Source organism: Hordeum vulgare, chromosome 4H (assembly GCF_904849725.1).
Source record: "Hordeum vulgare subsp. vulgare chromosome 4H, MorexV3_pseudomolecules_assembly, whole genome shotgun sequence".
NCBI classification, from domain to species: Eukaryota; Viridiplantae; Streptophyta; class Magnoliopsida; order Poales; family Poaceae; genus Hordeum; species Hordeum vulgare.
The window spans coordinates 307,619,405-307,642,156 of NC_058521.1; the positions used below are offsets into that span (position 1 = coordinate 307,619,405).

At 55.8% G+C, this 22,752-nt stretch overlaps 1 protein-coding gene across 3 annotated transcripts in view; it reads left to right on the forward strand.

Annotated features, from left to right (window-relative positions):
- Positions 1–2,503: 2,503 nt before the first annotated feature.
- The window catches only part of LOC123448544 (serine--tRNA ligase, chloroplastic/mitochondrial), a 32,902-nt gene continuing 12,653 nt past the window's right edge, over positions 2,504–22,752 (forward strand). The window contains exons 1-2 of one of the 3 annotated variants that reach the window (XM_045125485.1): positions 2,504–2,757; positions 2,841–3,013. In XM_045125485.1, the coding sequence (XP_044981420.1) occupies positions 2,598–2,757; positions 2,841–3,013 (333 nt within the window). In that variant the 5' untranslated portion in view covers positions 2,504–2,597. Of the gene's footprint in view, positions 2,758–2,840; positions 3,014–22,752 lie in introns of those variants that run through there. The other 2 variants (XM_045125486.1, XM_045125487.1) reach the window with 2 other exon arrangements.

Genomic DNA, 22,752 nt, shown 5'->3' on the forward strand with positions numbered 1-22,752 from the left:
TTCCATGACCCCAGGGTTATAGGGAAATAGTGTACGTGGTTACCGAGGGTTGTTCGGAGTCCCGGATGAGATCCCGGACGTCCCGAGGAGCTATGGAATGGTCCGGAGGTAAATGTTGATATATAGGACAACAGAAGTGTTTCGGGCGTCACCGGTAACGTACCGGGACCACCGGAAGGGTTCCGAGGGTCCACCAGGAGGGGCCACCAGCCCCAAAGGCTTGCATGGGCCAAAAGGTGGAAGGGAACTAGCCCAGAGTGGGCTGGTGCGCCTCCCACCTAGTCCCAAGGCGCAACAAGAGAGGGAAAGGGGAGAAACCCTAGCGTAGGAGGCCCAAGGCCCACCTAGGGGTGCGCCTCCACCTCTCCCTGCCCTGACCGCCACCTCCCTGGTACAGATGGGGTTGTCACACCCCTTAGGGTGGGAACCCTAAGGGTGGGCGCCTCCGCCCTCTCCCGTATATATATTGGAGGGTTTTTGGCCTTTGGGGAACACGGAAACTCTCTCTCTCTCTCGGCGCAACCCTTCCTCTCTCTATCCTCGTCCTCCACATAGCTTAGCGAAGCTCTGCCGGAGAACCACGTACCTCCACCGCCACCACGCCGTCGTGCTGCCGGAGCTCTCTCCCTCAACCTCTCCTTCCTCCTTGCTGGTTCAAGGTGTTGGAAACGTCACCGGGCTGCACGTGTGTTGAACGCGGAGGTGCCGTAGTTCGGCACATAGATCGGAATCCACCGCGATCTGAATCGCTGCGAGTACGACTCCATCAACCGCGTTCATAGTAACGCTTCCGCTTAGCGATCTTCAAAGGTATGAACATGCTCTACAATCTCTCTCGTTGCTGGTTCTTCATAGATAGATCCTTGTATGGCGTAGGAAAATTTTGAAATTACTATGATCCCCAACAATAATACCCCTCGCGAGTCGCGTTGCCGCAGCCGTCGAGAAACCACTAATGACAGCACGACCTATTCATAGGTTGGCTAGAGCTCCAACGACCTTAATGTTCGTAGGAGCTCACGTCAGCCTTCCCTGGTAGCTGTTGCCCGTCGCTGAAGCTAGTAGGGGCAGCCGCGCAACCACCGTAACACATCAAGGCGGAGGTTTCTTGGTCATTGCTGCGATCATTGCGTCGCCGCGAGCGAAGTCCTCTGGTAGCCGCGCAACGGCGGTCCATAGCCTGTTGAAGCAGCCACCGCCCACCCCAGATGGGCTTAGTGTTGCCGACCGTTTTGTTCCACCTTGCATGCAACGTGTTCGAACAAAATTATTTGTTGGAATAGGACGTTTACATAATCAAACATACATCATTTGTTGTAGTTGCACTTTTATATCTTTAATATGAGTGAATTCTGAATTTTACCCCCTAATTTAACAATTTTGATATTATTTACCCCATTTAACAAATTTTCATCCAGATTACCCCATTTAATGACAATCTTGACTGTTTTTACCCCTTTAATTTTAAGAGCCTTCTTGCAACACCTCTGTTTTACTCGAGAGTCAAGACTAAGTGCCCAAGCATATATTTATATTAAAACAAAAAATCCATCCTATTATATTAATAATTTATAGTACTAATTCTAAATTGACACACATCATTGGAGCCCAACTAAAAAACACATGTTCGACAATAGTAGTGCAAATCTGTAAAATAGAATGTGATGTTTTTATTTGATGATTTACCATTATTAAGATAATAGGATGGGATTTGTTGATGCAAATTTGTAAAATTAGTACTACATTTGACAATTTAAAATTAATACTACAAATTATTAATATAATAGGATGGGATTTTTTGTTTTAATATAAATATATGCTTGGGCACTTAGTCTTGACTCTTGAGTAAAACATGATTATTGCAAGAAGGCTCTTAAAAATTAAAAGGGGTAAAAACAATCAAGATTGTCACTAAATGGGGTAATCTGGATGAAAAATTGTTAAATGGGGGTAAATAATATCACAATTGTTAAATTAGGGGGTAAAAATCGGAATTCACTCATATTAAAGATATAAAAGTGCAACTCGAACATTTCATCAACTTTTCACCAAAATTTCCATTCGTGAAGCTGGAGCTGAATAAAAGCCAAACGTTCCCTTTAAAAGAGCTACAACTTCCGTATGAAACTGCTCCAAAGTGGATTTGTTGGAGCGGATCTACTTTTGATGGAGCAGAGCGGTTCCAAACAGGGCCTTAATATACATCATCTGCTGGAGTTGACTCTTTTTTGAAGATGTAAAAAACATTTCTTTTGAAGGTGTAAATTTTACATCCCTTACTTTTACATCTTCAAATTTATATAATCTATTGAAGGTGTTTTAAGTTTTTTTGTATCATCTGTTAAAGATGCTCTTAGGCCTTTGTGATGTACTTAAAAGTCAGTTATTTTTGCATCTACATTTTCTATCGGAGATGCTCTAAGATTTACCCTATAATCAGCAAATTGGCAAAATAGTCGATCGGACGGCTGATATCTCACCCAAGGACACCACTTGGACGGCCATAAAATGGCGGGCTGCCATAACAAAGGCTCTGCAAGTTGCAAGTTCTTATCCCCCTCTATCCGCCGCCCGCCGGCTTCTCCCACTCCGGCGAGATGCTGACCTGCGGACGATACCTCTCCTCCGCCGCTGCCACAACGCCATCCTTTTCCCCACTCCGGACACTAACATTCTCTCTCCTCCGCCATCATCCTATCCGCTTCCTCTCGTCCTCCTCCTCCGCCGCCACCACCGCAGTCGAACCTGAGACCATAAGTAAAAAAACCCGAGTTCCAAGGTAAAAAAGACCATTTAACTTATCCTAACCTGCCATCTGAGCTGTGTTGGTTTGGGTACAGGCGGCGGCGGCGCTGGTGGTGGTGCCACAAGGCCGCAGTGGAAGGCGGCGATAGACTTCAAGTGGATCCGGGACAACAGGGATGTCGTCGCCACCAACATTCGGAATCGGAACTCCGCCGCCAACCTCGACGTTGTCCTCCAGCTCTACGATCAGTACCTCGCGCTGCAGAAGGTCAGTGATCTGCCTGTTATTGCTACTGCTGCACTCCGGATTTGTTTTTGGACTGTAATCTAATTGAACGGACAGTTTTTCACCGCCAAAGCGCGTGATTTACTAGGCTAGGCATTGGGTATCTGTTAGATGAGACGATTCTTATCGAACGTTAATAATGATCCATCTGGGATTATGCACGAGTTGTTGTTTGAGCTGCGCTATGAATGATGGGCTGGCACTGTTTAGTTTTTTTTTTCAATAATAGCCGCCTTGTGATTATTGTTCCGCATGGTAGCTGTAGCCATTATATAAGTTAGATTAGAATCAGAGCTAAAATACTGACAGTAGATTTTGAATCATCGTTGTTAGTTCGATGCTTGTGTATGTATCTGCCTTGTAAATGTCTGAGTAGGCAGGTGTAAATGCCCAGTGTCAGACCCGAGTGGTTTGAGTGAAGAATAAACACACAAACAGCTCGAGCTAGCTTGATTTCAGGGATGAATCAAGGAGTAGTTCTTACAAGCAGAGACACCTAAGCCGACCAAGAACAATGGCGGCGCAATAGGGGGAAACACTAAAACAAGATGAGCCCACAACGAGCTGGAATCCATGGTTTTATAGCCTTACAAAGTGAAGTAAAAACGGGAGAAAAGGCAGTAAGAAGGTGGCCGGTGTTCCCAGCCGGTGCTGGAAAATCTACAGCGACGCGCGCGTGAAGGGGAGCCGTCGATCGGAGATCAACGCCATCCGCGCCATCTGGCCAGAGCGAAGCGGTGCGGGAGTCTTCGGTGCGTTGGATCGACGATGGATGGCTGTAATCGCTTGGTGCCACAATTCAAACTTGAACTCTTACTTCTTACTCTTCGTTGGGTCCTGACAACTCCCCCCGTTCGATAACAGACCTGTCCTGAGGGTTGAAAGCTGGGAAGACCTTCTGGATGAAAGTGGCGTCTTCCCAAGTGGCATCTTGATCATCCAGATTAGTCCACTTGATGAGCCATCGAACGACTGGTATTTGTATATCACCTTGAACTCTGGGAATGAGCTTTCTGTCCAGTACTTTCTCTGGCTCCAGGAGGATTGTGCCATCCTCATGAAGAAGAGGCAGGTTGGGGTTGGGTATGGCTCTTGGGCCCAGATGCTTCTTCAACTGTCTGACATGAAAAGTTGGGTGAAGTTTGTAGTGGTCTGGTAGGAGTAACTTGTAAGTCACAGGGCCAATTTTCTGGATGATTCAAAATGGACCATAGTATTTGGAGTGTAGCTTGAGGCATCTGTGGATACTGAATGTAGTGTGTCTGTAAGGCTGCAGTTTAAGGTAGACTATATCCCCAACTTCCAGTGATCTTTCACATCTTTTCTTGTCAGCATATCGCTTCATCCTTTCTTGAGCTTTTAGCAGGTTAGCTTTGATCTGGGCAGCAATCTGCTCTGCAGTGATAATGGAAGAGAATTCCTGGGCTTGATCATGAGGGTACAATGCAGCTTCTGCCAACATGCCGGTTGGTCTGTTGTATAGTGCTTGAAAAGGGGTGATTTTCAGTGAGGTGTGGTAGCTAGTATTGTACCACCATTCAACCAAGGAAAGCCAATTCATCCATTTCTTGGGTTGCAGAAATGCCATGCATCTCAGGTAGTTCTCCAAGCACTGATTGACTCTGTCAGTTTGACCATCTGATTGGGGGTGGTAAGAAGTACTCATTTGAAGTTTAATGCCCAATCTCTTGAAGAGTTCTTGCCATAGGTGGCTTGTGAAGATCCTGTCCCTATCAGTAACAATGACAGAAGGAAGACCATGTAGTTTGAAAATGTGGTCAGTGAAGGCAGTGGCTACGGTGCTGATTGTAATAGGATGTTTCATTGCAATGAAATGTCCATATTTGGTGAATCTATCAACCACAACCAAAATCATGTCCTTGTTTTGTGAAGTTGGCAGCCCTTCAATAAAATCCATGCTAATGTGGCACCAGGCAAAATCAGGGACAGGTAGAGACTGCAATAACCCTGAGTATTTGCAGTGTTCATGTTTGTTGATTTGACAAGTTGGGCATTGCTTGATGTAATCCACAATGAATTGTTTCATTCCAGGCCAATGGAATAGAAGCTTGAGTCTCTGATATGTGGCTCGGAGTTGTGTAGGGCAGCTACCAGCTTAGTTATGAGATTTATGTCATTTCCAATGACAATTCTGTTCTTGTACCTGATGATACCCTGTTGAAGAACATAGTTGGGACGGGCAGTACCAGAGGTTACCAGTTGGGAGAGCAGGTCCTTGCATCTCTGATCTTGTGCATAGCTGGAGATGACTTCAGAAATCCATGCTGGTTTTGCTTGACTAGCAACCAATGAGCGCAGTCTGTGTTTTACCCTCCATTTGTTCACTGCCCCATTTGAAGTTATCCTTCTTTAATGATAGATAAAGTGGTTTGTAGATATATTCATAGTTTTGAATAACCTTCTGTAGTACCCTGGAAGGCCCAAAAAACTTCTCAGTTGGGTGACATTTTCAGGGGCTGGCCACTGGACAATTTCTTCAATTTTTGTGGGACCAGTGGCAACACCATCACCTCTAATGACATGTCTCAAGTACTGTACTTGAGGTTGTGCAAAAGAGCATTTACTGAGCTTGGCATATAGTTGATTTGACTGCAGGGCTTGTAAAACTAGTTGCAGGTGTTCCAGATGCTCTTTCATGTTTCTGCTGTAGATTAAAATGTCATCAAAGAAGACCAATACAAATTTTCTGAGATAGGGTGCCAGGACTGTATTCATGAGCAGCTGGAAGGTGGCAGGGGCATTAGTCAAGCCAAATGGCATGGCCAGGTATTCATAGTGGCCACAATGAGTACTGAAAACAGTTTTGCCAATATCTTCCTCTTTCATTTTGATTTGGTGGTAACCACTTCTTAAATCCAGCTTGGAGAATACAGTAGCTCCTTTCAGTTCATCTAGCAAGTCTTCTATGAAAGGAATAGGGTATTTATTTTTAACAGTTTGCTCATTGTCCTTTCTAAAGTCATTGACTAATCTCCAAGTCATGTCTTTCTTCTTGACCAAGAGGGCAGGAGAAGAATAAGGGCTATTTCTGTCCCTTATCACTTTGGTTTTGATCATGTCCTTGATGATGCCTTCCATAACATCCTTTTGATGGTGTGGTAGTCTGTAAGGTCTTTGATTTATGATTTTGGCTTGAGGGGTGAAGCTGATGACATGGTCAATGAATCTTTTTGGAGGGAGAGTGGTTGGGGTACTGAAAACAGGTGAAAACTTGTTTAAGATCTGCTGAACAGGTTCAAGCACAACATTTTCCACTTGTTCCATAACAGAGATTCTGTTACGGAAGAGTACAGCTCCACAAACATGTTCATCAGGGAAGTTTTCCTCAGTATCCAATTCTTGGACAGCAGCAGAGGGAAGGCTTTCATCTTTGAGAATTTTCTTCTCTCCATTTTTCAAGGTGATCTTAGCTTACATCTCATTAAAATCCAGCTCCGTTGGGCTGAAGGAAGCCATCCAATCAGCACCCAAAATGACATCATATCCTTGGGAGTTGGAGGACTCTGAAGTCAGTGGAGAAGTGAGTTCCTTGTAAGGAGAATGGAGTTTGCGGGGCAATAAATTCAGACCAAAGGGTTTCTCCATTTGCTAATATAACCTGTCTTCTTTTGGTTTGGGATAAAGCACATTTAGCCAAAGCAACAACCTTTGGTGTGATAAAGGTAGCAGTACTGCCACTATCAATTAAGGCAGTAGCAGGAGTGTTGCCTAGCATAACAGTAACTGTGAAGCTGAGCTTTCTGGTTGCTCTAATGCCCATCAGAGCATGCATGGATATTTGGAGAGGGGTATCATCAACCTCAAGGGGTGGAGGGGCATCAGTTTAATCAGTGACTTCAGTTTAGTAAACCAGCTCAACATCTTCTGGGTAGGCCTCCTGTAAGGCCTGGATTTGAGTTTGGTTTGCTAGTTTCCACACCTTATGGCCAGGGAACCAGGGCTCCTTGCACTTGTAGCAAATTCCTTTTACTCTTGCTTGTTGGATAATAGCAACATTGTTGGTGGGGCCCGGTTTTCTAGGGTCAAACTACAACTGTTATCTGACCTGTGTGTAGTTGGACACATTGGAAACAATTTTTCTTTGTGGCCGAGCTTGTTCAATTCTTCTTGCTAGCCAGATAGCCTTTTGCAAATCTGCTGGTTCATGGCACTGGACATGGTGCTGTATATTATCCTGCAGTCCAGAGATGAAACTTGATTTATAATAGTCTTGGGGTAAAGCCTGACGAGGAGGAGCAGCGTCAAGACTCGCAGGGGCCTCCTCAGGACCCCTCCGGAGCGGCGGATATTCCGAGGCAAGGCCAGACCTCAGGAGTCAAGGGTGATGCCAGGGAAGGACAGGCGAGCAGCAGATGGCAGGGCGGAACAGTTTCCCCTTTAGTGCAAAGGGGGCGTGAACGTACCGGGGCTCCAAAGGCATCTTCCAAAGGTTTCCCTTCTGGTGCAACGAAGCCGCCGCCGCCCGCCATTAGGGCAAACGTCATCGTCGGGCCCGTCCCTGCAGCGCGGGCAGTTACGTTGCAGGCGAAGACCACCTTTGGGCAAGGGAGCATGTTCCCCTGTTCCCCTTCAAAATTGGCCGCTGTGGGATCCTTTCCCGCCGAAGCTATGAGGGAAGAGGACTCGGGCCTCCGCTATAAATAGAAGGGGTAGAACACTTGGTAGAGGGATCGATCGGTTCATTCTGACCTTAGAGCAACACACCAAGCCGCTTAGCCTCCGGAGGCTCGAGAGCACTGTACTAGTTCATCCACCAACCTTCGCGAGAGGCAATCCACCAAATGCAGGAGTAGGGTTTTACGCTTCGCGGCGGCACGAACATGGGTAACGGTTGTGTTCTGTGTTTCCCTCACCATCCAGTGAGTCCTTCGTCGTTTCCATCGAGTAGCGAGCTAGGCGAGGCTGAGCAGGGAGAGATCTTCGTACACGTCCCTGTGTTCGAATCCTTAGGGTTTTGCGGAGCCCGAAATCCGACATTTGGCGCGCTAGGTAGGGGGCGTGTCGAGGTTTCCTCCAAGCTCCGTCTTCACCGAGCTCCGCCGCTCCGATGGCTGACGCTCGCCGGGCTCGCGCAGAGCGCCGCGCCACCCGCATTGCCCAGACAGCGCCCGTCGGCGCCGCCGGTCAGCGCCGGTCGCCGTCACCCGTGGTGAATGTTGCCACCGGCCTCGAAGTTCAAGAGCAACAAGGCTCCTCCCAGTAGGCGACCGAGCAGGTCGATGGCTGCACCGCCAATCCGTCACTCGTCCGGCCTTCAGGGTCGGTATCGCGCGCCCGGCCAGAGATGCCCCACGGCCGGCGCGTGCTTGCCATGGCCACCGAGCTGCTTCGCTACCGGCTTGCTCCTGACTGCCACGACGACTGGCTCCAGCGCATCGAGGAGCTCATTGTCGCCGCTGGTGACTCCGCGGCGCTCTCCTGCTTGCTCCGACCCAACCGTCCCTGGCAAACGATGAGGAGCAAGACGCGCCACCCCCACCTTTGCGGCGCGGCACGAACCCTGAGCCCAGACAGGAAGCGCGACCCCGCGACCGGCCCCGCGAACCCAGGGCGGGACCTGGAGATGAAGCAAGCTGCCACGTGGTTCCCTGGCCCGCGCCGATGTGTGCACACCCCCGGTGCTGCAAATTCCGCGTCGTGAGCCCCCCCTCGCTCGAAGCAGACCCGTGGAGTAACAAGACCCGACGGCTCCCCCGCGCACGATACTTGTCGGGCCGGTGGGGTGCCTCGCCATCGCCCCCGAGCTCTACCTCGCTGCGTGGCCCTGCAAGTTCAAGCCCGACCTGCCTCCGCGCTACGATGGCACCCAAGACCCGGCTGAGTTCCTGTAACTTTACACGCTGAGCATCAGGGCGGCGGGAGGAGGCGACAAGGTCATGGCGTGTTGGTTCCCCATGGCGCTCAAGGGCGGCGCACTCTCCTGGCTCCTTAACCTCCCGAAGGCGTCTATCACCTCCTGGGACGACCTGCGCGAGCGCTTCATTGCCAACTTACAGGGCACCCGCGACCGCGCTCCTACCGTGAACGACCTGTGGCGCGTCAAGCAGCAGGAGGGAGAGACCCTGCACAAGTTCATACAGCGCTTCACGGTCATGCGCCTCAAGATCCCCAAGGCGTCGGACGAAGCCGTCATCTTGGCTTTCTCCGACGGAGTCACCGACCTCAGGATGAAGGAGGAGCTCGCCATGAACGATGAAATGAGCACTGCACTGGAGATGTTCAACTTAGCAAGCAAATTTGCAAGGCTGAAGAAGGGCACCTGTCACTCTGCGAGCCCCGGGCACCGGACCCAGAAGAGAAGAAGGCCAAGGCCAAGGAGGTGAAACGCAAGGCTCCAGTGGTGCTCGCCGCCGAGCCCGAGGCGAAGCATGTCTGAGAGGGAGGGCGCCCGTCCGGAGGAGGGCCAACGTGCATCTTCCATGGCACCAGCGGCCATGATACCTCCGAGTGTCAAGAGCTCCGCCTGGTCCGTGCCGAACACTTCAGCAGGCGCCCCGGACGGTTCGACAGGGGCCCACGCGCGGAGGAGGCTGCAGTGGGGGCCGCTGGGATGACCGTGCGCCGCGTCAGGGGTGGCGTGAACAACCTCAGGAGGACCCCTGGTGTGGCCAGCCTCAGGAGGACCGTTGGCGCGATAACCCTCAGGAGGGGCAACGACGCGGCCAACCTTGTGAGGCTCGCCCTCGTGAGGCCGGGCTGCCCCCGTTGCCTCCGCCAGCCAGGAGGAGGGATGAGGACAGGCAGGACGATGAGGTTGGGGGCTTCCAAGAGGTCAGGGTGGTGGCCTCCATCCTGGGCGGTGCCCAGACTCCAGCCTTCAACCGCGCCTTCAAGCAGTTTGCCCGGGAGGTGAATGCCGCCCTCCCGAGGCCTGAAGCAATGCGCCCCTCAACTGGTCCCAGACCACCATCGCCTTCGACCCAAGCGACCAACTCAGGTGCTCGTTCACGGCCGGGAAGCTCCCAATGATGTGCACCCCGACCATCAGCAATGTCCTCGTCACCAAGACCCTCATCGATAGTGGAGCAGGGCTCAACGTCCTCTCAGTCGAGACCTTCGAGAAGCTCCAACCGCCGTACGAACAACTCATGCCGACCAAGCCCTTCTCAGGAGTCACGGAGGGGTCCACCGTGCCCATTGGGCAAGTGCATCTGCCCGTCACCTTCGGCGAGCGCAAGAACTACCATACTGAGATCATCGTCTTCGACGTCGCGCACATTCACCTGCCATACAACGAAATCCTCGGATACCCGACACTCGCCAAGTTCATGGCAGTGATCCACCATGGTTACAATGTCCTCAAGATGCCAGGGAGCGGCGGCGTCATCACCATGCCCTGCGACGAGAAGGATGCTGTCTGTACACTGGAGCGCGCCTACCGCGCGGCGGCGGCAGAGCGCTCGGACGACGACGAAGAAGACGAGCTGCCTCGCGAGGACCCACACAAGAAGGAGAAACTCCTTCCCACGGAGCGCCTCGGGGCTTTGGGCTCCGTGTCGGGGGACGGGGCCATGCCCCCCATCGCATAGGAAGGCGCGCTCGGCGCTCCCCTTGGGTCAGGGCTGGGGGCTCCCATCGGGGAGGTCCCTGGTCTGACCAATGAGGCGGGGGTGGCGTTAGAGCACATCCCGAGGGCGCACTCCCGAGTGCGTCCACCCAGCTGTCGTGAGTCTGTCATCATAGCAATCCAAGAACTTCGAGAGGCCCAAGCCGTGCGACGTGGTGACTGCCCTGCACCACCAATCACAGTCGCCGTCGTCGGCACGGTTGACCGGCCCCGCATCTGCATCAACGCGCTCGCAACCAACATGGCCGCGGCTTACGGCCCCTTCTGGCCTACGCTGGCTGACTATCGGTGGGTGTACCCGGACACCAATGCCTTCATGCCCTTCGGGCTGAGGAATGCGGCTCCCACCTACCAGAGGCTCCAGCGGGCCATGCTCGTACACCGCTTGCTGGGGCGCCGCGAGGAAGAGGAGGAGATGCTCGGGCCAAGCGAGGGCCCCGAGCCTCGGGAGGGGACAGACCTTGAGGGTCGTGACCGTGGAGACAGGAGATCAAGCGACGACGGCGCCTTCGGTACTTCAGCGGCACGGCCGCCAGGTGACTTTTTGGCTCACCCTGTCCGAGGGCGCCCCCAGAGCCCCGCGGCTTCCCCGAGCTCAGGACACTCCCTCAGCTGCTACTTTTATTTATGCATCTTTTGGTTGTTTCAGTCTCACCCATTTCGAATCCTAACGTTCCACCTTGCTTATATTGACGGGCGGTCGCCCCCCCCCCTCGCTTGGGGGCTCCGGTCGGAGTTTGTCCATGCAGGCCTCCTGAGGCAGCAGATACACAACCTCACTCCCAAAGAAGAAGTCAGCCAGGTTTGCCAATGACCCAAACAGAATCAACTCCGCCACCAATGACTCGGGGGTAGGGACACTCGCGAGGCCATATCGTCCTCGCGACCTCCCATATACACCCCCACCGTGACACTCTCACGTAATAACGAGCCGAGGCTGTATACGCCCCAGGGCTCCCCGAGGACGCGGAGGGGTCCATCCCACGCCTAGTGGAATCCCTATACTCTGCGCTGGGGAGAAGCTTAGTTCACCAATGTCTCGGGGGTAGGGACACTCGCGAGGCCAAAGCGTCATCGCGACATCCCATATACACCCCCACCGTGACACTCTCACGTAATAACGAGCCGAGGCTGTATACGCCTAGGGCCCCTCGAGGACGCGGAGGGGTCCGTCCCATGCCTAGTGGAAGCCCTATGCTTCGCGCTGGGGAGAAGATGGCGGCAATCAAGACAGTACGCCAATGACTGCACCCGCAGCTGGCACCAACGTAGTCCGCCAATGACTATGCCCGCAGCCGGCACCAACATAGCCCGCCAATGGCTGAGCGCTCAGCTGGCAAGGAAACCAACACAACCTGCCTGTGACTACACCCACGCCCTGTGCGGGGGACCCACAACAGAAGGTACGGAGCCGCTCGCACGTCAAGGGGGACCCTGAGCATCGCGACTCAGGGGCCTAATTGTGCCCGTAGCCCCTTCCCCCTTTGGGTTGTCCTTGGTTTCTGGTCGGTTAAATCGCGGGGAGGTACGCGCGGGGCGGGCCCTGCCGACGCAGAGCCTAGTGCGCTCGACAAACCACTTCGGATCCCTTAGGAAGAACGCCGGAGTCACTCGTATGTCAAGGGGGACTTCTGAGCATCGCGACTCAGGAGCTGAACTGCGCTCGTAGCCCCTTTCCCTTTTGGGCCGTCCTTGGTTTCCGGTCGGTTCAACCGCGGAGAGGTATGCGCGGGGCCGGCCCTGCCGACGCAGAGTGCTGAAGGAGTTCGAGAGTCTCAAATTATCGGCTTCTTAGGAGGAGCATTGGAGTCGCTCGCACGTCAAGGGGGACCCCTGAGCATCGCGACTCAGGGGCCTAACTTTGCTCGTAGCCCCTTCCCCCTTTGGGCCGCCCTTGGTTCAATTGCGGAGAGGTACGCGCGGAGCGGGCCCTGCCGACGCGGAGTGCTGAAGGTGCCCCTAGTTTCGAAATCTTCGCCGCACTCTCCTCATGAGGGCAGCTCGCCTCTCAAAGGGGACTCCTGAGCATCGCGACTCAGGAGCCTAACTGCGCTCGTAGCCCCTTCCCCTTTGGGCCATCCTTGGTTTCCGGTTGGTTCAATCGCGGAAGGTACGCACGGGGCGGGCCCTGCCATCGTAGAGTAACACAACAAATATGACAGGAACAAGGCGAGGAAAACATTCACGCATTCAATTATTACAAATCATGACCAAGTTCATAAAAAAGCAAATAAGTTTAACGCCTCCACGAGGCACGATGTGCACTGCAGGAAGAAAACAGGGACAAGAAATCAGGAGGAGCCACCGCCGGACACCCCCTCCACATGGGGCTGGTCGTCGACGTCAGAAGCATCTTCGGCTTCAGCGGCACCGGGAGACGAAGGAGCCGCGACACGGGCGAACCTCCTCACCAACGCCTTCATGAGGCCCTTCACCGCCTCCGCGGCCGCGGGCCTTGGCAGGGACAGGCAGGATCACAGAGCTGAGATCGAATCCTGGACCGTGAAGATGAAGGTGACTAAAGACGCAAGTCGCAGCCGCGAAGAAGAGGTCGCGACACTCGCTGTCCAAGATTTTGTCCACCTGCGCAACGACACTCTCCAGCACCACGACGAGCCTCTTTGCGAGCACGACAAAACCGTCATCGGGGGTGGCCAGAGGCTCATCGACCCCGTCCCGACAGAAGGAGCGGAGCGCCGTGCGAAGCTCGAGCTCAACTTCAGGGAAGCAGGCCAATTCCGCGGCCTTCTTCCCCTCGGTCGCGGCGAGGGCTTTCTCCTGGGCATCAAGGAGGGCCTTCCTTGAGACGACATCCTTCTCCTGCTCTTGCAAGCGCGTCTGCTTCGTGCCCATGCGACTCGCCTCCTGGGACAGCTCTCCCTACCGGGCGGCGAGCTTGGTCTCGCGGGCCTTAAGTTCCTTCCCCTGCAGGCGACGCTGCACGGCCAGCTCGGCTTGTTCTCCTTGGAGGACGTTCAGGCGGGCTTCCACCTCTTCACAGCGTGCGACAGCCGCCTTGGCTTCCTTCAGCGCCTCCTCACGCGCGGCACGGGCGGCCTCGGCCTCCCTCTCGGCCTTCCCCATCTCGACCGCGACATTACTCAGGGCGGTGAAGGCCGCATTCAAGGCACCTTGGGTGAACACCGAGGTCTTCTGGACCTCCTCTGAAGAGCCTTTAGCGCAGGCGCGGTTGGTGCCGTCAAAGGGGCAGCACCATGAAGAACAGGGGGCCCCGAAGACTGCTCGACGATCGCGAGCATTGACGCCTCAGGAGCCTGAGGGCCCTCGCGGGCCTGCCCCCTCGGGCAGCGACGTCTCCACGACCGCTTCAGGAGGCTTCGGGGGCTCGGGGGGCTCGACGATCGAGGCCAGGGGGGCCGCTCCACGAGCCTCCACTTCCCCACCTGCAGGCGACGACGCGTCGACAAGGGCAGGCGGGGCGTCGGGAGTCGCCTTTGGCTTGACGACCGTCTTCTTCCTTTTCGCCCCCGGCGAGACAATATCCCTGGACGTCAAGTAAAAGGGGGGATCAACCAAGCGCGGACAATAGACGCACAACGCGTGCCCAAGCAAGTAACTTACTCTTCGACATCACGCCATCTCTTCCTCCTCTCCGCCCCGGTGACAGGGCCCCTCACAGAGGGGGGCGAGCTCGGCGCCTTGGACCTCCCGCCGGCAGAAGCGGGATGCGTTGGGGACGGCTTAGCCCCGAGCTTCTGGGAGGTGAGCACGCACGCAGACTGCGTGGCGCGTGGAGTCGACGCGGGCCCCCTTGAGAGGCCCTGGCCAGGCGCGAGGAGGTCCCAGCGGGGGTAACGCCAGTGGCATCATCATCTTCAAGCTCGTGCAGAAGGAGGGATTGCGACGGGAGAGGCATGCTCGCCTGACGGTCGTCGACAGTCTTCTCCGAGTCCCCTTCACCGGAGGTGTTGCCGGATGACACCTCCACCGGACCGGAGCCCTCAGCCGGGAGGAGCCCCAACTCGTTGAAGACAGGCATCGCAGCGACCAGGTCGGCCCGGTCGTCGCAACGGTATAACGGACCCAGGGCGTCGGGAAGGTCATCAGGGTCGCCGCCCAGCAAGATCGCCATGGTCCTGCTCAGGTCCTCAGTGGGGAGGTCTCGGGACCGGAGCCGAAGCCCGTCGTCACCAGCTCGGTACTCCCACAGGGGCCTGGAATGGGCCTGGGGAGGCGCCAGGCGCTGTGCTAAGAATTCCTTCACTATCATGCCCCCGGTCAGCCTCTTGGCGCTGATGTCGCGGGAAAAGCGCTCCAGCACGGGCGCAGCCCGAGGGTCGGAGAGCTTTGCCGAGCTCCACGCGGAAGTCTTCTCTGGCAACTCCTTCGGCTCCTCCAGCCGAGGGTTGGCGTCCTTGAGGCTCATGAGGACCCATCGGTGCCTGAAGTTCTCCACCTTCTTCCCGGCCTTCAAGAGCACATTGCCGCTCTGGGCCGCCATGAAGGAGACACACGCCGACAAATGAGCGCCGTCGTGTAGATGCAGGCTGAAGAAATGACGGAGGAGGGCAACCGAAGGCTGCACGCCAACGAAAGCCTCGCAGTAGAAAGCAAAGACGGACAGAAGCAAGATGGAGTTGGGCTGGAGATGAAGGGCTTGGATGCCGTAGTGGTCCAAGACGACGGTGAAAAACTGGGAGAAAGGCGGCACCAGCCCGACATAAATACTGTGAAGGAAGAAGGGGTATACCGCCTCCGACGCGGGCTGCTCCTCTACGGCGCCAGGCCAGATCAGGGTTCGCCCATGCTCGCTGGACTCGGCCGCGGTCCATGGAAGCACGGGGACGAGATCCGCGTCCTTGGAAAGGGCGCACTCCAGGAGCGGGGAAGCCATCGGTGAACTGGCAGGGGATGACGCGATGCTGGATCTGGGGGACGTCGGTTGGAGTTGGAGACCAAGGAGGAAGAGCGAGTGGGGAAGAAGGAAAGCGGTAAGGCACACTGACGCAACAAGCAGGGCACGTAATAATTTGGGTAGAGACAGAAGACAAGGAGGACCAGACGCGTGACACGCGCCGGCCTGGCCCACAGGCATTTGAGGGCCCACGGCGCCACAGGCTGCCCCCCGAGGCTTCGCCCAGAAGCCAACCCAAGCACGCCGCGAGCCCGGGGGCTACTGTCGGCGTTCTGGGAATGGGGGTACCCAGACCTGCCTGCCTGTGGTCCAGGGCAGGCTCGCCTCATCGAAACAAACCGACGGGCCTGACACCGTTCAGAGTAAAGCCCTCGTGAGGGGCCAAGCCTCACGAGGAGGAGCAGCGTCAAGACCCGCAGGGGGCCTCCTCAGGACCCCTCCGGAGCGGCGGATATTCCAAAGGTCATCTTCGGGCGGCGTACAGGGGTTCCAAAGGCATCTTCCAAAGGTTTCCCTTCTGGTGCAACGAAGCCGCCGCCGCCCGCCATTAGGGCAAACGTCATCTTCGGGCCCGTCCCTGCAGCGCGGGCAGTTACGTTGCAGGCGAAGACCACCTTTGGGCAAGGGAGCATGTTCCCCTTCAAAATTGGCCGCTGTGGGATCCCTTCCCGCCGAAGCTATATGAGGGAAGAGGACCCGGACCTCCGCTATAAATAGAAGGGGTAGAACACTTGGTAGAGGGATCGATCGGTTCATTCTGACCCTAGAGCAACACACCAAGTCGCTTAGCCTCCGGAGGCTCGAGAGCACTATACTAGTTCGTCCACCAACCTCCGTGAGAGGCAATCCACCAAAAGCAGGAGTAGGGTAAACGGTTGTGTTCTGTGTTTCCCTCACTATTGAGTGAGTCCTTCGTCGTTTCCACCGAGTAGCGAGCTAGGCGAGGCTGAGCAGGGGGAGATCTTCGTACACGTCCTTGTGTTCGAATCCTTAGGGTTTTGCGGAGCCCGAATCCGACAAATTCATGGCTTGTTCAAACTTGAGGACATAATCATTGATAGATCCTGTTTGTGTGAGAGCATGGAATGTTAGACCTTTCAGCCTGAGCATTGATAGTTGTGGATGACACTAGGAGAGTTGGGACAATTTTCGTTGGTTTATTTCTCACACAATGCCATGCCAACTTGAGGGGTTGGGGATACATATTTATAGGCTGCTAGCCAGCCAAGCATATGCTAAGATGCTGCTAAGATGCTAGTCTAAGATGCTATCCTAACTGCCAGTCCTTGGTGGTCAAGGATTCTATCCTAACAGCCACAAGGACCATGTGCTGCAGCCCCACAAAGGACCATGTGCTGCAGCCCACAAAGACCCTAGTACAGAGACTTATCCATCATTCTCCCCCCAAGTCTTGTACGTCATCGTCTTGTGGGAGAGTCGAATCATCCCGATCCTGGAGCAGAGTTTGAGGAACTTGATCCTCCCAAGAGGTTTGGTGAGAAGATCTGCGAGCTGGTCCGTGGTGTTGATGTAGCTCGCCTCGATGCTCCCTTCATCCAAACAGCTTCGGATGAAGTGGTACCTCAGTCGAATGTGCTTGCTCCTTTCGTGGAAAACAGGGTTCTTTGCCAGGGCCAGGGCGGATTTGCTGTCCACCAGGAGCTGCACCGTTCTGGTGTCTCGGACGAGGAGATCACCAAGCAGTCGAGCGAGCCAGAGCGCCTGAGTGCAGGTGGTGGAGGCCGCTATGTAATCGGCCTCGCAGTTGGACAGAGCCACCACCTGTTGCTTGATCGGCTGCCAGCTCACGAGGCACTTGCCGAGGAAGAAGAGGATTCGCTCTTGCTGGTGGTAATGTCGCCGGCGTGGTCGCTGTAGCTGTACCCGACGAAGTGTGCCGCCCCCGGACACCTAGGGTAGTGGAGGCCGTGGTCGAGGGTCCCTGCCACCTAGCGGACGATCCTCTTCACTGCCTGTTGGTGCTCCGACGTCGGTCGCTCCATGAACCGACTGACATAGCCGACGGAGAATGCCAAGTCCAGCCGTGTGTGGGCGAGGTAGCGAAGGCTCCCCACAAGGCGCCGATATTGCGTAGCGTCCACTTCCTCCGTCGTGCTGTCGCGGCTCAGCTTCAACCTCTCCTCCATCGGAGTGAGAGTTGGGTGGCAGTCGGTGAGCCCAGCTAGCTCAACGATGCGCTTGGCATAGGCGGACTGTTGAAGCGCGATCCCGGAGTGATCCTGGTGCACCTCGATCCCCAGATAAAAGGAGAGGAGCCCGAGATCACTCATCTGGAAGGTGGCCTTCATTGCCTTCTTGAAAGCCGCCACCTCTGTATCCTTGATGCCGGTGATCACCAAGTCGTCAACATAGACGCCCACCAGCAGGGCATTTCCTCCACTGCCCCGTCGGTAGACGGCCGCCTCATGCGGGCTTTGCTCGAAACCCATCTTCTTTAGCGTGGAGTCCAGCTTGGCGTTCCACGCTGTAGGTGCCTGCCGTAGGCCATAGAGAGCCTTACGCAGGCGGAGTACCTTGCCCTCCTGGCCGGGGATCGCAAATCCCGACGGCTGATGCACATAGACTTCCTCCTTCAAGTCGCCGTTGAGGAATGTCGACTTGACGTCCATGTGATGGACACGCCAGTCCTCCTTAGCACCTAGCGCAAGAAGAAGTCGCACGGACTCCATCCGTGCCACAGGAGCGAAAGCGTCGTCGAAGTCGACTCCTTCATGCTGCAAGAAGCCTCGGGCCACCAAGCGAGCCTTGTGCTTGATGATGGCGCCGGCTCCATCCCTCTTCAGCTTGAACACCAACTTAAGGGTGATTGCCTGGTGACCACGAGGGAGGTCAGCGAGCTCCCAGGTGCGGTTCTGCTAGACCGCATCCATCTCCAACTGCATCGCGGCGCGCCATGCCGCGTCTCTCTCGGCCTCTGCAAAGGACCGAGGTTTGCCATCCTCACACGCGAGTTGTAGCCGCGTCTCCAGGTCGCGTGGCACCAGTCCCGGCACCTGCTGGTCGCCGAGTAGGTTTTCCATCGTACGATACCGCAACGGTTCGCCGCCATGATATGCGTCGATGCGCTCCTCGTCGTGAGGGAGCGGGGAGGCGAAGTCCATCGGGCTGTGCTCGACGTGAGCTGGTGCTGATGAAGACGAGCCCGGAGGGGTGACTGTCGATGCTGGAGTACGCGGCGTCGCCGGCTGTGATGCCCTCGACGTAGCACGCACCGGGGTCGATGGAGTTTTGGGAACTGAGGTAGACATGCTCTGTGAGGAGGAGCTGCTTGCTCCCCCTGCTTCCTTGAAGTGGACGTACTCAACAATGAAGTCGTCATACGTCGGCGTCGAGCCGTCGTCCACCGCCTTGTTCCTTGCCCACCTTCGCCCTTCGTTGAACACGACGTCTCGCGCCGTGCGCACACGCTGTGTCCTTGGGTCGAGGATGTGGTAGGCCTTCGAGCCCTCCGCGTAGCCGTTGAAAACTCCTGGAGTGCTCCTGTCGTCGAGCTTGCTGATGTGTCCGGGCTCCTTGGCGAACGCAAGGCAGCAAAGACCCGCAAGTGGGAGACTGCCGGTTTCTGCCCATGCCAAGCCTCGTACGGCGTCTTGCCGTCGAGTGCCTTAGTAGGCGAGCGGTAGAGGAGGTAGACGGCCGTCAGCACCGCCTCTCCCCAGAAAACAGCCGGTGTCCCTCTCTGCTTCAGGAGAGCCCGAGCCATCCCCACAACCGTCTGGTTGCGTCGCTCGACGACGCCGTTCTGCTGTGGGCTGTACGGCGCGGAGTAGTGGCGCTGGATACCCTCATCAGCGCAGTACGACGCGAATTCAGCCGCTGTGAATTCGCCGCCGTTGTCGGTGCGCAACACGTGCAGTTTGCGGCCGCTCTCCGCCTCCGCAGCAACCTGCGCGCCTGATGGTGTCCGCCGCCTCTCCCTTGCTGCTGAGGACTATCGCGCACATGTAGCGAGAGAGGTCGTCGACGAGCAACAGGAAGTAGCATCGACCTCCTGGTGTGGCTGGCGTCATCGGGCCGCATAGGTCCCCGTGCACGAGCTCCAGCTTCTCCTTGGCCCGGAAAACTGCCTGCTGGGGAAAGGGGAGTCGCCTCTGCTTCGTCAGCATGCAGATGTCGCAGAACTGCTCCACATGGTCATGGCACGGTAGGCCTCGCACCATCTCCTTGGCACTCAGACGCTTCAGGGCCTCGAAATGAAGATGCACAAAGCGCTCATGCCATTGCCACGCCTCGTCGTCCCGACGAGCAGCGAGGCAGACAGGTTGTGCCACCTGCACGTCAAGGACGTAGAGTCGATTTTCACCTCTGGGTACCTTGGCGAGAAGGCGACGCGGGCGATCCCAGATGCGTAGGACCTCATGCTCGATCAGTACGCGTGAGCCGTTCTCATCCAGCTGTCCCAAGCTGATGATGGAGTTCCTTAGCGCGGGGATGTGGTAGACATCGATGAGCAGCCGGTGCTCTCCCGCCTTGGTGGTGAAGATGACGGAGCCGACACCCTTAATTTCCACGGCAGAGGCATCCCCAAACTTGACGGAGCCTCGCGCGTCAGAGTCGAGCTCGGCGAAGAATTCCCTTCGACCGATCATGTGGTGGGTGGCGCCGGTATCGAGGCACCACCCCAAAGTCTTGTCATTCCTGGAGCCATCACCGAGAAGAGCGTGCGCTTTGGGCTCGTCGAGGTGGAGGAGAGTCTTTGTGACTGGTGTCGCTGAAGGTAGCTCGATGCTTGCATGCGCCATGAACAGAGCCGTCTCCTCCTCCGCCTGTGCAACGTGAGCCTGGCCTTGTCGTGGCCGTCGACACTCATTGGCCCAATGGCCAAGCCGGCCATAGTTGTGGCAACTGTTGTCCTGTGCTGGCTTGGGCTTGCCAGCGGCGCCGTCCTTGGCGCCTCCGCGGGCGTCACCTTCGGCACGTCCTTGTGCCTTGCCAGCGGCGCCTCTTCGCGCCTTGCGCTGCTTGCCGCGCTTGCGGCCGCACGTCGTGGAAGAAGGCTCCCCCTTCTTCCTGTCACCAAGGCTGGCATCCCACTGCTCCCGAGTTAGGAGCAGCTTCCCTCCGGTGGTGATGGGCCCCGAGGGAGGTTGTGGCTCGTCGGTGTCGACGACCTTGAGGTGACCTATCGCCTCCTCGATCGTCATCGTGGAGAGATCTAGCAAAGACTCGATCGAGCGAGCCATCTGCTTGTACTTCTCGGGAATGCACCGGAAAAGCTTCTCGACAGCTCTCTCCTTGGTGTAGTTGGCATCGCTGAACTTCACCATCTTCTGCAGCAGAGTGTTGAGACGGAGAGCAAAGTCATCAACGTCCTCACCTGGCTTGAAGGCCAGGCTCTCCCATTCCTTACGAAGTGCCTGCAGTGTGGACTTGCGAGCACGGTCGCTGTCGATGTGTGCCGCGGCGATGGCCTCCCAAGCCTCCTTGGCAGTCCGCTTGTTGGAAAGCGAGAACTGCATCTCGGGCGGCACTGCGGCGATGAGGGCGTCCAGCGCCCGTCGATCCTCTTGGTGGTCGACGTTGCTGTCCTGGACTGCCTACCACAGGCGCCGCACCTGGAGCCCGATCTTCATGATCGTGGCCCACTCGACGTAGTTGGTTTTAGTGAGGGTAGGCCACCCAACACTGGGACCAACATCCCTGACCACAGTCCGGACCTCGTAGAGGCCGCGGTCCTGGTCGTTGCAGCCGCCGTCGCCGTGCGCACCTCCACCTGGAGCGCGGGCATGCTCGGCTGCCCACTGCGCCGTCCGCTCTTGCGCCATTTTGGCGCGGTCTGCGTCGGCGCCATCGTCCGTAGGCGCGGAGCCGTTGGAGCTGCCGGAGCCGTCGCGGAGTGCCTTGGCATCCACCGTAGCCTCACGTGCTGCCTCCGCTGCTGCTGCTTCTACCTCCGCCCTGGCTGCTTCTACCTCCGCTCTGGCTGCAGCCAGCCTCGACACCCTTGCTGCCGCAGCAGTGGCTGCTGCAGCTGCTCGCTCACGCTCCTCTGCCACGGCGCGCTCGGCCTCCTGCCGGCGCCGTATGCTCGAGGTAGCCGTGTGCTGAGAGCGACCTGTAGACATGGCTCGCTGCAGGGGGGTTGTTGCGTGAAGAGGAGGCTGTTTCTGACGAGCTGCTGCTCGATAGTCCGGAGGGAGGGAGGTAACCAGGGGCAGTCGGAGCAGCTGCTGCTACCGGCTTAGGCTGCTCGGCTCCCGGTGAGAGAGGTGAAGGTGAGCAGGAAATGCTCAGGGTACAAGATAACGAGGCTCTGATATCACTTGTTAGACCTTTCAGCCTGAGCATTGATAGTTGTGGATGACACTAGGAGAGTTGGGACAATTTTCGTTGGTTTATTTCTCACACAATGCCATGCCAACCTGAGGGGTTGGGGATACATATTTATAGGCTGCTAGCCAGCCAAGCATATGGTAAGATGCTATCCTAACTGCCAGTCCTTGGTGGTCAAGGATTCTATCCTAACAGCCACAAGGACCATGTGCTGCAGCCCCACAAAGGACCATGTGCTGCAGCCCCACAAAGACCCTAGTACAGAGACTTATCCATCATGGAATAGCCTGACATTATCACAAACTGAAGTTTCAGCAAACCTGTCACCCAACAGTCTGCAAAACCTGTACCATGGTAGAGTGTTAGCAGTAATTCCAGTCCCTCTCCACCATTCAGTAGCAGGGCCCTTGAGGTAAGTGACTGCAATTTCAATCTTCTGCTCCAAGGGTGTTCTTGCAGCTTCAAAGTAGAGCTCAATAGTCTGTATCCAGGAATCAGTGCCAGTACCCTCAAATTCAGGAATATTATATTTTGCTGGCTTAACTAGAGCAAGGGGTCTTTTGTTGTGAAGCACTGCCTCTCTAGCACCAATTGTGCCACTCTTCCTTCCTGTTAAGGAGCTTGGTCAGTTGGCAGATTCTGTTTTCCATTGGTTGCAGGAGGGGGAATAGTCAGGGGTCTTGCTTCAGCACGATTTTGTTTAGTTGCTGCAAAGTGTGGGTGCCTGTAAGGGACTTTGTTGCTACCATCTAGGTTGAGTACTCTGCCTTTCTGCTTGTCCACTAGGGTGGCAGAGCCAACAGTAACAGGGGTGTGGTAAGCCTCCTGGGGGTTTAAGGCAGGACCTTTAGGGGTATTGTTGTCGTCACCACTAGCTTGAGGAACCTCCATTGGGTTGGGTGCGACTTCTGTTGGCTTGGGAAATCCAGAGAGAAAGCTTGACAGTGACCCTTGTAAGTCACC